General features: G+C 34.9%; 1 protein-coding gene across 22 annotated transcripts; it reads right to left on the bottom strand.

The window, feature by feature from the left end:
* Positions 1 to 6,540: 6,540 nt before the first annotated feature.
* On the bottom strand, positions 6,541 to 12,203 carry LOC141720438 (uncharacterized). 22 transcript variants are annotated; one of them, XM_074522857.1, is made up of 9 exons: positions 12,142 to 12,169; positions 11,953 to 12,032; positions 11,293 to 11,358; positions 10,092 to 10,185; positions 9,931 to 10,004; positions 9,481 to 9,592; positions 8,663 to 8,825; positions 7,251 to 7,298; positions 6,541 to 7,063 (listed from the first exon to the last, which is right to left on the bottom strand). In XM_074522857.1, exons 3-7 carry the CDS (start codon positions 11,313 to 11,315, stop codon positions 8,787 to 8,789), a joined length of 342 nt encoding a protein of 113 aa, XP_074378958.1. In that variant the 5' UTR covers positions 11,316 to 11,358; positions 11,953 to 12,032; positions 12,142 to 12,169; the 3' UTR covers positions 6,541 to 7,063; positions 7,251 to 7,298; positions 8,663 to 8,786. The 22 variants fall into 22 exon arrangements, 5 of the variants coding, with proteins under 5 accessions (XP_074378958.1, XP_074378959.1, XP_074378960.1 ...); XR_012574340.1 differs by lacking the exons at positions 11,293 to 11,358; positions 12,142 to 12,169 and adding an exon at positions 12,189 to 12,203; XR_012574344.1 differs by having other exon boundaries at positions 9,921 to 10,004; positions 10,092 to 11,138; positions 11,953 to 12,182.
* Between the last annotated feature and the right edge of the window lie 2,251 nt (positions 12,204 to 14,454).

Genomic DNA, 14,454 nt, shown 5'->3' with positions numbered 1-14,454 from the left:
GGCCACTGGAAGCAACTCGAAAGTCACCACGACTTCATAAATTGGGATAATGCAATGAGAGACCTGTGACTTGTAAGCCTTCGGCTGCCAAAAGGAAATTGGATTTACGCAAACCACATGTAACAGAAATAATGGGAGAAAATGAGGTTCAATGGCTAATAAATTTTAAGTTTCTACATTATAATTCGATTATTGGGACGTAATAAATTTTATTTTGTAAGGTAAAAAGAAAACAAACAAGAAAAAGCTGTTAATGGGACGTGGACCAACAACACGTTCCCAAGCCAATCCAGCCAAGCCTGCAACTCAGGACGCAAGCGAGAAGGAGGACACATGTCGATCTGTACCTGTAACATCTCCAGCTCCTATAGTTGACTTACCAGAAGCAGATGACGGCAAAGGTTCAATGGCTACTTTTTGGGCTATGCGAAAACGACAAAAGGAACAGACTGAAAAGGGAAAAGCTCAACAAGAAATAGATGAAAAGGAAAAAGTAGTTTTAAGTGCAAGTAAGAATATTGTCGAGGAGAATATAATCCCTGATATTGATTTTGAGGAAGGCGCTGAGGAAGTCGGTGAGGAAGGCGATGAGGAAGGTGATGAGCAAGGTTAGCCTATTCTCTTTCTTTTCATTTTAAATTTCAAATTTGGTCCTGCCTTCCTGTTATTATACAAAAATTTCAAAAAATACAGTCTTAATTCCTCAAAGATGACAGGAAATACTAGGATGGACAGAGTTCATATGAGAAGCTTGGAGCAAAGAATTGTCATTGGGATGAATGATGATTACCAACTTATTGCAGAAAGTGATAAAATATTATCAGAATTAAGTAGCTTCATTGGAACGCTTGCTAAGCGATGCGTGTCGCTAACTTATGTTATTTGGCGCCATGTCCCGATACAGTTGAGGCAGACTTCGTGGAATTACGTCAAGGTATTTATGAATAAATATCATTTTTTATCTTTACTTTTTATTTCTGTCAAGGTAGGGACAGGTTATGTTTAGTTTTAATTATCATTTATAATTAGTTTTATAGGTCTATTATCATTTATAATTATAAGGATAATTTATGAAAAACTAATTAGGGAGGACTATTTTATTAATTTATTCTCATTAATGTTTGCAAGGCCCGATATATAATTCCCGATGATTTGGAAAATTGGGTGATCGAGACAATTCATTCATGTTGGAAGACGTACAAGAGTCGAATTAAGGCAGGTCATTTTACACCCTATGAGAACGATGAACTGAGATTGGTAAATAGACCAGATGACATTTCACTGGAGACTTTTAAAATGCTCCTGGGATATTGGAATGATGAGAGTGTTCAGGTATACTTCTGTGATATTAAGCATTTAGGTTGTCTCGGTATCATGATAATTTAATTTTTCATTATTTTTGTAGAAGAGAGCAAAGACAAATGCAACAAGCCATAAGGCGAATGTTGAGACTCATACTCTTGGTCCGAAAAGTTTTGCCCAACATCGGAATAAGATGGTATACCTAGTAATTTGTATAATTTCTCTATTTGCTTGATTGTCTTGTTCGATTTCACTATATATGTCTAAGTAGTTCCACAATTTTGCTCTTATCCTGTTCATTCTTTTTGGTAGAAAAACAAAGCGGTAGTTGAGCCTGACATTGAACCGTGTGATGCAGAGGTCCTTTCTTGCTCAATTTCAGTATTTCATTGAATATGTCCTAAGTACTACCAATATGTTACTTATTTTGTCATGTTCTTTCTTTTTGCTAGAAAAAAAAGGCGGCAGTTGAGCGTGGACCTTGTGATGCAGTGCTTTTTATTAAAACTCGGGAGCGAGTTGAAGGACGTGTGTACAAGATCCAGAAATAATCAAAAAGAAAATTGTATGTATTTTATTTTCTCATTTCCTAGTTTACTGCAGATTTGTTGTATGTTTTGTTATCTTGTTTTTGATGACCAGTTCTCATTTTTATATTTGTTTTATATATAGGAAAACATTAACAAAAAACTCAGCAGTAGAGATGCTGCTTGGGATGAACTTGGTACAAGGCACAATCTGAATTGGCTCAAAGGGAGATGCATTAGGCCAAACATGCAGAATAACGTGCAAACAGGTACGTATATCAAAGAGCTGACCGCAAAGATAAAGGAAGGCCTTTCTTCTAAACTGAAGGACAAAGTGAAGAAAGTTGAGTCTGAATTCCAGGAGAAAGTAAAGAAAGTTGGAGAAGGTGTCGAGCTAAAGGTACAACAAAATATGGCAGTTCTTCTTAAAAGACTTGCGAAAGTCAACCCGGATATAAGAATTGACATCCAAGACTTGTGCGTGATTGCTGCAAGTGACAATGATGATGGTACACCAATAACTGGCCGCAGCAGCTTCTAGTACCACTATTTTTCAAGTTTATAAGCGTATAACACTATCTATTAAGTCGTGAACTAGTTTAACTTTTGTTTATGTAGTTTCACTTTTGTTGGATGTTGGATGTTTTAGTAGGGGGTTGGATGTTTTAATAGGATGGTTGTTGGATGGTTGGATGTTTTGGGAGGATGTTGTTAGATGTTTGTTGTTTTGGATGTTTTATTGAATTTGGAGTTGCTTAAATACCAATAGCACATTTTTAATTTCTTATTTGTCAAAGTGTTACATTAGTTTTATAAACTGTTACCGTAGATAGTGTAAAATGTTTCAGTAGCTTGCTTACAAATGTTACAATAGCTATTAAAAGTGTTACCATAGGTTCTTAAATACACCATAAATGTGGGACCCACATGCCACGTCACTACATGTCACATCATCAATATGGGCCATACACTGCCACATCAGCAAGCCACGTTGCATGCCACGTCAGCATTCCACATCATTTAGAAAATTCTGTGTCTCTCTAATGTAACATACATTTTACGTTACATTTGGACTGTTTTTTGTTACCTTAGGGGCCTAGGGTAACAGAAAAGGCCATGTTACAGTAGGCGACGTCTATGTTAGATTATTACCCTAAGTTATCACCGAAAAAACTAACTTAAATTTTATGTTACCTTAGGCTGTTTTTGGCCTTTGGTAACGTTAAAAGGGCCCTGTTGTAACATTTTTTTGGTTACAATAGGCTATTTTTGGTGTAGTGAATCTAAATGTTTCATAATATAAACATAATAGTGTTGTCTCTAGGGGACAAACACTAACAATCTCCCACTTACACTAAAGCCAATCTCCCATATATCTAAAGCCCATGGAACTAGTATGAACTTCGTGCTTTTGTTGCGACAAAGCCTTAGTCAGTGGGTCTGCAACATTATCATCAGTATGCACTTTACATATAAGTATATCTCCTCTTTTATTAATCTCTCGAAGAAGGTGATATCTCATAAGTATATGCTTTTCTTGGGAATGGGACCTTGGTTCTCTAGCATGAGCAATGGCTCCATTATTATCACAGTAAAGATCAACTGGATATGTGATCGATGGAACCACACTAAGTCCCGTTATGAATTTTTGTATCCAAACAGCCTGCTTGGCTGCTTCACTGGAAGCAATATACTCAGCTTCCATTGTAAAATCAGCTATTGTCTCTTGCTTTGAACTCTTCCATCTTACAGCCCCTCCATTAAGGTAAAACACAAAACCTAACTGAGATACTGAATCGTCTCTATCTGTCTGGAAGCTGCCGTCAGTATAACCCTTTATAACTAGCTTCTCATGTCCTCCATACATCAAGAATGAATCTTTAGTCCTCTTCAAGTACTTAAGAATATTCTTGACAGCTGTCCAGTGACACTCACCTGGATTAGACTGGTATCTGCTCGTCATGCTCAAGGCATACGAAACATCAGGACGGGTACATATCATCGCATACATTATAGATCCAATTGCCGAAGCATATGGAAATTTGCTCATACGGCCCTTATCATCTAATAATTTAGGGTAGTTGTCTTTTGAGATCAATATCCCATGAGACATTGGGACATATCCTCTTTTTGCCTCTTGCATTCCAAAACGATGCAATACTTTGTTAATGTATGTACTCTGACTTAGGCCGATTAATTTCCTTGATCTATCTCTATAGATCTTGATCCCTAATATATAGGTAGCATCTCCTAATTTCTTCATCGAGAAATTATTTCCCAACCAAGTCTTAACAGCCTGTAGAGAAGGTATGTCATTCCCTATTAGTAATATGTCATCTACATATAGTACTAGAAATGCCACATGGCTCCCACTAACCTTCTTGTAAACACATGGTTCATCTTCATTTTGAATAAAGCCAAATTTTTTGACTGTTTCATCCTCCTTGAGGCTTGCTTCAATCCATAAATAAATCAAAGCAACTTACAGACCATCTTAGCAAACTTGGGATCGACAAAACCCTCAGGTTGTATCATGTATACATCCTCTTCAAAGCTCTCATTTAAGAAAGCGGTTTTGACATCCATTTGCCAAATCTCGTAGGCCTAGTAAGTAGTTATTTCTAGAAAAATCATGATGGATTTGACCATAGCAACTGGTGAAAAGGTCTCATCATAGTCTATACCATGAATTTGTTTGAAACATTTTGCCACTAGTCGCACTTTATATAGGTCTGTACTTTACCATCCATGTCAGTTTTCTTCTTGAAAACCCACTTGCACCCTATAGGTTTTACCCCTTCAGGTGGATCAACTAAAGTCCATACTTTATTTTGATACATGATTCCATTTCGGATTTTATGGCCTCTAGCTATCTCTCGAAGTCTGGACTGTTCATAGCTTCTTGGTATGTAAGAGGCTCATCATTGTTTATGAGCATTACATCATCATCTTGAGTCAAGAGAAATCCATAATATCTCTCTGGCTCATGAAAAGCGCTACTATATCTACAAACAACCTGTGTTTCCGGAGCAGGAACATCTTGATGTACTTCCTGCCCACTTTCCAACTCCGGTTCAATGTAATTTTGTACAACTCGATCTTCATCGAGATTTATAGTCCTCCCACTAATTTTCTTGGAAAGTAACTCTCTTTCAAGAAATACAGCGGTTCGAGCAACAAACGCTTTGTTTTCGGTAGGATTGTAGAAACTATACCCTTTAGTTTCTTTAGGATATCCCAAAAAATAACATTTATCTAATTTTGGTCCCAGCTTGTAAGACACCAAGCGTTTCACAAATGCTCCGCATCCCCAGACTTTCATAAACGACATGTTATGATGTTTCTCAGTCAATATCTCATATGGAGTCTTTTGAACCGATTTAGTTGGAACTCGGTTTGGTGTATATGCAGCCGTTTCTAGAGCATAACCCTAGAAACTTATTGGAAGATCTGCTATACTCATCATTGATCGCACCATGTCCAACAAGGTACGATTTCTCCTCTCAAAAAATCCATTACATTGAGGCGTTCCAGGAGGAGTAAGTTATGATACGATACCACACTCCTTCAAGAAACCTTTAAACTTAAGGCTTAAGTATTCTCCTCCACGATCTGATCGTAGAACTTTTATATTTCTCCTGTTTGCTTTTCCACTTCAGCCTTGTATTCTTTGAACTTTTCTAAAGAATCGTATTTGTTCTTCAAAAGATACACATATCCATATTTACTAAAATCATCAGTAATGTAATGAAATAGTAAAAGCCACCTCTTTCCATCATACGCATTGGACCACATACATCACTATGTATAAGTCCTAATCATTCGGTGGCCCTTTCACCTTGTCCGGTAAAAGGAGCTTTAGCCATTTTGCCAATGGGACAAGATTTGCATTCTTCGTATAATTCAAAATCAAACTTATCCAAGTAACCATCGTGATGTAACTTGGAAATGCATTTCTCATTTATGTGACCTAAACGACAATGCCAAAGGTATGTTTGATTTGAGTCTTTCATCTTAATACGTTTATTATCATTATTTATGTTATAGACAGGATTATCTAAATCAAGAACGTATAAACCATTAAACAAACATGCAACCCCATAGGTAACATTACTGAATGAAAAGGAACAACTATTGTTCTGAATCAAAAATGAAAAACCTTTCTTGTCCAAACAAAAAAATTGAAATAATGTTTCTGCAAATCGCAAGCACGTAAAAACAGTTATCTAGCTCTAAAACAAGCCCAATGGGCAACGATAAATGCAATACGCCATAAGTGGACTATTGTAATGCCTAAATGCTGTTACAATAGGCCCAAAAAACGTTACATTAGGTCTATTGTAACACCAGAGGGCGTTACGTATACGAGCATTATAATAGACACCCTAATGTAACAATTCAGTGATCTATTGTAACAGAGAACAAATTGTTACAATAGACAACTAATGTAACACTAAAATGCTCAAATGTAACACAAAATGAGTGATACATTAGATTGATCAAGATTGCATAAATGGCATCCACTTGTGTATAACCTATTGTAACAGTCAGTTTTATCTATTGTAACACAATTTTTTTATAATTAAGCAACACTAGCATATGTAATGTAACACTATATATAATCATATATTACACTAGAATAGGGGCAAATGTAACCGTTAATTTTAAAAATTTTGAAATTATATGCTTAATTTAAAGAAAAATCCCAATAGGAAAAAAACATCAAAGTTGTCATACATAATAGTCTTATTATCCAAACCATACTACTAAATAACAGTGTCAACTTCATACCATACTACCACTTTACATCCATACTTTACATCTAAACTATACCAAGATCAACTACTCACACTCCCAACACACATCACAATTACGTCTAATAGGACTTATGCTAGAACTATTGCTTCTACGAGTGACACGCGGAGGGCTTCCACTTACACTTCGACTTCGGCTCATGGTCCTATTTGGGGTCATGCTTTATCCCATGACTCATGCTGGGACTCTTTTTCATGCTTTTTTCTGGACTGAAACTTTTTCTGCTCAATATCCTTGTAGGACTGATGTTTTAACTCTTGCCCAATAATGTACAATAATTTACAAAATTTGAAAGAGAAGTCAAAGCATAGAAACATTCGCCAAAGAAAAGCCAATGGAATGATTTTTGAACTCTGCCTCTGGAGCAAACTCCCTCACACGAACATACGAACATACTTTAAGGGATCCTTTCTCATTACCTGTACAAGAAGAAATTTGCAAGAAAAAACCATCAATTCAAACCAGAACAAACCTGGTTCATATTGTTCCTCACCCTTCGTAATCCAAATGATAAAAAGGAATTGAGAAAATACAAAAAAATATTTAATCGAAAATAGAGGTGGTGTTTGTCTAGTGGAAAATGAAAACAAATATATAATCACTTACCTGCACGTTGGTTTCACCATCAAGTCCAATGAGCTTTGCTAAACCAGCCTAAAATTTTAAGGTTTTACACAAAATTAATATCTTTCTAATAATAACACAAGAGATTAGAAGATCAATCCTCGTTTGCACGTTATTAAAGTTTTAGTCATGGTCAATAATAATTATACAGTACTACTTTTGAGCATTCACAATTTCTAGTTCTTAATAAAAATCAAGAGCGCATTCAGTTCTAAACCAAGAGGGGAAGATTTTAAGTTATTTACCTAATGTGTTAAAGCATACATAAATAATAGACGGTGTCGTACCACACAGGTAGGTATAACTAGAGTCTTGTAAATCCATAGGGTGATATGATTGTCCTAGAATGATGTTTACACTCACAGTAGGAAAAACTGTTCCTTGAATTTCAAACACGCAATTTCTTTCTGCCACATACATTGGAAAATCCACCACTATACGAACAAATTAAATAACATTATTGGAAAAAAATACATTACATCGAGACATGTAGTTCTGAAGAATTAAATGTTATAGGTCCAGGTGGCCGTAATTACCAGATGTTGGAGAGGACGTATCGACCTTACAACACACTCCTTTCTATCAGACGATTTCATACCTAACTTCCAACTCCAAGAAGTTTAAAATTAGAACTCGTCTGAAATTTAATAGAATTAAGTACTTTTTTCCTAGTTAATTCTAGCAAAAGCAAATTGAATGCTAAAACTCTTGTTCCTGCAGTCATGACTTTTGGGGACTCTGCGGTTGGTATCGGAAATAATGATTATCACCCTACCATTTTCAAGGCTGATTATCCACCATATGGCAGGGATTTTGCAAATTAGAAAGCTACTGGAAGTTTCTGTAATGGCAAATTAGCCAGTGACATCACTGGAAAATTATGCCATAGTGTCAACGTCCTCAAAGTTTCGGGAAACTTGGATTTTTCGGGACAATTATTGACTTCTTATAAGAAAGGGATGAAAAAATATATTAAGATAATGTATGTTCAGGAAAAACTATTATAGTACAGAGAAATAACAACATGCCCCATCTATATTACCTTATTTATTTATTAAAATGGATAAATAGTGATTGATGCTTAACTGATCTATTATAAGTAGCCAAATTAAAATAAATAAATATATAAATTAGCATTTTACTAATACTATGTAATTACCTTTCTGTTTTTTTCTTTTACATAAAAGAGAATCCAATATAGCATTTTACTAATTTGGTTCACTTTCAGGCTAAAAGCTCACAGTGGTTTCTATTTCTATCACGTTGATATGTAGAAAACCAGGACCCGGGATTAAGATATATTTATGTATTTTCCACCGACATATATCTACTCCTATCACTTATAAACTTTACTATAGTATACAAAACAAATATTCATGTATATTGAACGATACCTTGCTGTACCAGGAAAAAGGAGATCCACTTCCTCGCCACCGGTAGCTACCGAGGTTCGCAATCATCTGCCTCTGATATGAGGTCCAACAACGACACTATTATCCTCCATGCCATGTGGGACCATCACAAGACCTTGTGGAGAGATCTCGTCCTCCATTGAGCCTGCTATGATGGCCAATACATAAGTAATAATCCTAATTACCTTCTAGTATAAGCAGTATAAAGATAATAGTACCTTTCTGTTATGAATTCAGACCGGGACCCAGATTAGTGCTATTGTTCTTCCAATACTAAACTAATAAATTAATCTGCTCAAGCCACTAGCTTCAAATAGAGCACATAGTATAAATGTGTACTACAAAAATCAGCTGTCTAGATCATATGATATTTGATAAATAAATTTTTGCAGTACATGTTAAGTTGCAATGTTTAAGATAGTGTGGAGGATATCTGAAGCAATTAAAGTGATAGAAAACATTCAGAGCAGACAAAACCAAACGTGGCTACATATTAATAGTGTTCTTGTGCTACAAAGTCCAGTGTATGAAACAGAACTACTTGGTATATGAGCATGAGAATGTTTGTCACTGACAATCTTATATCGTGCATTTATATTTCACGGTGAAATTGCTTCAGTGCTGACAAAGGTAAATTTGATGCAGGGGGAAGCAGTTAAAAGTACCTAGGTAAATGTTAAAACCATTTAGGTTTATTTTCTCAAGATTGTTTAACTACCTGTTTAACATTAGAGAAAGACACATTATAGGAAGTGATCCAGAAAAATAAAAAACTAATATTTAAACTACTAATGACCTACCTGGAAAATATTTGACATGGATCTTGCATTAGAAAAACCATTTGATGCAACACCGCCATAAGTAAAAGATTGCTTGCTCAGTCCAACACTAATCCTTGACCCTCCAGATGTCCTGGTGAATGAGTTTCTCAGGTCAAAAGTAACTTTCGAAGGATTCATCTTAATGGCAACAGAGGCTGAAGACATGTTATGCATAAAACCAGGGACATCAGTCCTCATGGAAATAGATACATGTGACCCTACATATGACCCATCTATGCCTATCATGGCACAGGGAATGTAAGGGTTATATGGGTTGTATGAAATTTGTGAATACCCATAATTAGGTGTATAATATAAATAAGGAAAATTTTCAGTTTGGGAACCCTTAAAATGAACATGACTGAAATTCAGACACTCAACACGAAGATCACAACACAAAAAAATCCAAAAGTATGTACATGTACTCACAGCATACTGATTTTCTTGACCAACCAGTCCAAAAATTCTTTGGTGATCATTCCAATCGCTAGGTGAATCCATTCCTATTCAAAACAAGCAGTAAGAACAACAAGCATAAATCATAAATCACGAAGGTGCAAAATGGTAGTACAGTTGCCATGGAATATTACATGTACTGATATACCCCAAATTGTTGGCAGAAGGGTGATACAAGCCCTGCTGAACAGCAAACTCTGAGGCTCCACTGTTATACATTCCTTAAAACTGATCTAGTAGTGGACTTGTTAGAACATGATTTGACTCAGCACTACCAATAGGGATGGCAATCGGGTCGGATCAGATCGGATATTGCAGAATCCATATCCAAACACGAAAATTTTATCCATACCCGAACCCGACCCGAACCCGAAAAATACCCGAAAATGAATACACGAACCCGATCCATTGGATTTCGGATCGGATTCGGGTATACCCGAAACCCGAAATTTTTTGAATTGGATATTCATACCCGAACCCGAACCCGAATCCGAAATCTGAAAATTTGTATAATTATTGATATTACAAGTGTTTGGGATCGAACACGCGACTTGTAAAGAAAGAGTTTTAACGTGTCATCTTCAACCACTACACCACATCATTAATTGTGTTATTATATATAACTGATATTTAAAAAATCAACTCAATTGATACCCAGTTTTTTAGATTTTTTGTTAAAAGATGTTTTGTTAACCTTATAAACCTTATCACTAGTTTAAATGATTGAATAAATATATTTAATTAAACTTTATAATTAGTTAATTTTTAACATAAATATAAAAATATATGTTCTAAAAATTATATAATAATATGTATAATGTATATTATTAATATATATATTATATATATATTATAATATTATAATATTATAATATTATAATATTATAATATTATAATGTCTAATATATAAAATTCTAATATTATATATATAATTAATAAATATATAATAATTCGGGTTTTTTTCGGATTTCGGGTTCAGATCGGGTTCGGATAGAGTTTCGGATTTCGGATCGGGTTTCAGATCGGTATACCTAATATCCAAATCCAAATCCAAAAAAATTCGGGTTTAAAAATTAAATCCATATCCAAATCCAAAAAATCGGGTTCGGTAAATCCAAATTTTCGGATTTCGGATCGGGTATTCGTCGGATCGGATTATTTTGTCATCCCTAACTACCAATCTGAAGTAGAACAAAATTAAGAAATTATAATTTTATCTTCAACAAAGCAAATAGATAGACACACTACGGAAGTTCCCTTTTGACACAAAACATAATAAAATTATACTTCATTTTGTAAAAATAAGTAAATTACATATTATAGACTAGACTTTACCAAATAAACATCTGTATGTCCATGTTCAGGATTATTATGAACTTCCATCCCAGGAATGCAACACAACTGTACAAACAATGCAGTCTAGTCACAAACAGAAATTTCATTTTACACTACACTAGCACTACTTCCAAAATCTGAACTTCAAAAAGGGTATATTGTACAATATACACAGATACATGAAATGCAAAACAGCTCCTCAAAAACAAAACTTTATTACAACTCTTTATAGTACCAAGACAACATAAAAAACATGTGATTAAAGCTTCAGGCAACCAAAACAAAACACAAACAGTAAGTACAAATCAAAACTCAAAGTTACAACTCAAGAAATCTATTCTTGAGCAGAAAACTAGCACTTCTTGAACATTCTACAACAAAACTAATTCACAATCAAGATTACTATTTCAAAAATAAATTCTTTAAAAAAAACAAATTAAACACAAAACAACACCCAAATTCCCAAAAAAAACAAGAAGCAGAAACTAAAATCAGAAGAAAAGACTGATTATAAATCAAAACTTGAAGAAAAATGTAGCACCCAAAATATTATTATAAACCCACAAATAATCTTGAATAAAAAACAATATTAAAGGAGAGAAAAACAAGTAAACCTAATTTCCCGAAATAAAAAGTGTTCACAAATTACAAGAATCTTACCAAGGTAAAGAGAAAGAGGAGAGTGGGATAAAATTAAGCAAGGCGTGGCTGAGGCAGAAGAAATTGAATCCCTAGAAACCCTACAAATCAAATTAATAGAATAGTTAGTAACGACCTTTAAACTAGAGCAATATAATTGATTATTCAAATACTCTTTGATTCATCCTTAAATTTGAGAGAGACAGAGACTGTTTTCACAAAGAGGAGAAAGGAAGCGCGATTAAAAGAGAGTGTACTTGACGGAGTGCCTTTTCTCCAAGTGATTAAGAATGGGTTTTTTCGTTTAGTGAGGAAAATACCGCCCATTTTTCGACCAGTAAACTGTAATTGATTTTTATTTTTTTATATTTTAGTTTTTAGTTTTATTTATTAAATTATTAAATTATTAAATTAAAAAAGTGACTGTTATATTTTTGTATAATAAATTTTAATTATTTTTAAAATATTATAATTATATTATTGAATCATCAATAATCCAGAATATAATTTGAATACTAGTTTAATGATAATATTTTCACTTAAAGATTTAAAAAATAAAAAAATAACTAATATAACACCAGATGCAACACCGTAAATCCCGTGTAACACTAGCTTTATAGGTATTGTAACACTAATTGAGAGGTGTTACAATAGGACACATATTTCTTAGCTAATGTAACGCTGCTTGTAACACTTGTATTACAGTAGCCCATTTATGGTGTAGTGACGATAAGTCCCTACAGCTAAAGCAGCAACCTTTGCTCCATTGCCAACTCGCAGGTCGACTTCTCCTTTCGCCAATGTCCTACTTCCCTGCAGTTCCTGCACATTTATACAAATGTGATAACCACATCCAGTATCTAATACCCAAGATGTAGAAGTAGACAAATTGACTTTTATAACATAAATACCTGAATCAGAAGCAGCAACAACAACCTTCTTCTTCTTCAGATGCTCCAAATAAGCATGACAGTTCCTCTTCCAATGACCTCGTTTCTTGCAATAGTGACAATCACCAACCTTTGGAACAGCACTTTTAGGCTTCAAAGCCTTGTTCGGATCAGGTTTCGGATTGGCATTAGATTTAGATCCCTTCTTCCTCTTACCTTTCCATTTACCTTTTCCTTTGTCCTTCCCCTTATTCACCATCAACATGGGAGCAGGGGACTGTTAGTCTCTAAACACGCGCTAATAATACACGCAAGTATACGAGTTCGCAAGTAGTATAGAATCTTTTCCAGTTCGTTCCCACAGAGACTGTATTGGTTAACTAATTAATTCACGCACTTAAGCAACAATGTATGGTTATTATTCAATGCTAGGACGGTGACAAATTGAGGTTGTTATATCTAAGAATTAAACTAATGATTATAACTACGAGAATAAGATTGATTGAATTAATATATATGACAAACATGGGATTCTAACTTCATTAAATACTTCATTCAATAGCCTTATTATTCTTAACCTTAGCATGCAATGGTGATGACACTAATCAGACAACACGAAACTGATAAACGCCAACTTTCGTTGGACGAGTACCATACTACCAGACATCGACAAAAGAGATAGAAGCTGAATAGACACCAATTATATTGAGACCCTATATGTCTATAGAATTTGACAACATAACGGTTTAAGCACAAGTTGTCTATCTTGATTACACATGGCAAGTAAGATGGTTAAAATTACCTACGAATCATGCATATCGAATACATGAACGTATCCTAGCATGGCAAGTTCTAAATCCTTTAATTCACTTTCGCTTCATTAAGAATTAACACACTATCTTATAAGTTCGTGACGCTCATAAGACGAATACGCACAACCAATTCTAGGATATCATACAATCACCACATACTAAGGCATTAAACAATTTAACTAAAGAAATCCATAAATAAATCCGCTAGAACCCCACGATAACGATTAGCCCATTACGGACTCATCATCAACGTGGGTTCCGATGAAAGCATGGTATATAAAACGTAGTCTTTATAACAAATAAATAAAACCAAGTACAAAATAAGATTAAGTTTCACAAATAAGAAAACTAGCATCCAAATACAACTTAAAACAAAGGTTCACAAGTAAAAACAAGATCTTCTTTGTCTTCGTTGAATCGTGCTAAAACGGTCTTCTTACGCTCTCCTTGATATGTCTCTGGCTTGATTACTTATTAAAAATGACCTAGAGTTGTTTATATAGCAGCCCCATGCAGCTTAGAAGTCTCCCAATTCGAATTAGAATAGAATCAGAATTCTGCATCCCAACACGGCGCGGCCGTGCGCTTGATCAGCGCGGGCGCGCTGGCATTTTGTACTTCGGCGCGGCCGCGCGCTTGATCAGCGCGGGCGCGCTGGGCTTCTGCCAAAACTGACTTCTTTATTTTTCTTGCAGCTTCGAGCCGGCTTTCAATGAGCTTTTATTCCAACACCACCTTGACACCAAATTAGCACCAAAATAATGCTAATACACCTGATTACCTTGATAATGCCTGAAATGCAAAAACACTCGAAAACACGT

Source organism: Apium graveolens, chromosome 4 (assembly GCF_009905375.1).
Source record: "Apium graveolens cultivar Ventura chromosome 4, ASM990537v1, whole genome shotgun sequence".
Classification (NCBI taxonomy): domain Eukaryota; kingdom Viridiplantae; phylum Streptophyta; class Magnoliopsida; order Apiales; family Apiaceae; genus Apium; species Apium graveolens.
Note: the sequence above shows the minus strand (reverse complement) of the source record. Positions and strands in the feature narration are given on the sequence as shown.

Excerpts from the sequence above, each read along its gene's own strand:
- LOC141720438 (XM_074522857.1), bottom strand. The coding sequence starts at position 11,315 with ATGGACATACAGATGTTTATTTG. Across the intron at positions 10,005-10,091 it reads TTTGGGGTATATCAGTACAT|GAATGGATTCACCTAGCGAT; the intron begins GTAATATTCCAT and ends TGTTTTGAATAG. Across the intron at positions 9,593-9,930 it reads GTCAAGAAAATCAGTATGCT|GACATCTGGAGGGTCAAGGA; the intron begins GTGAGTACATGT and ends CTCATTCACCAG.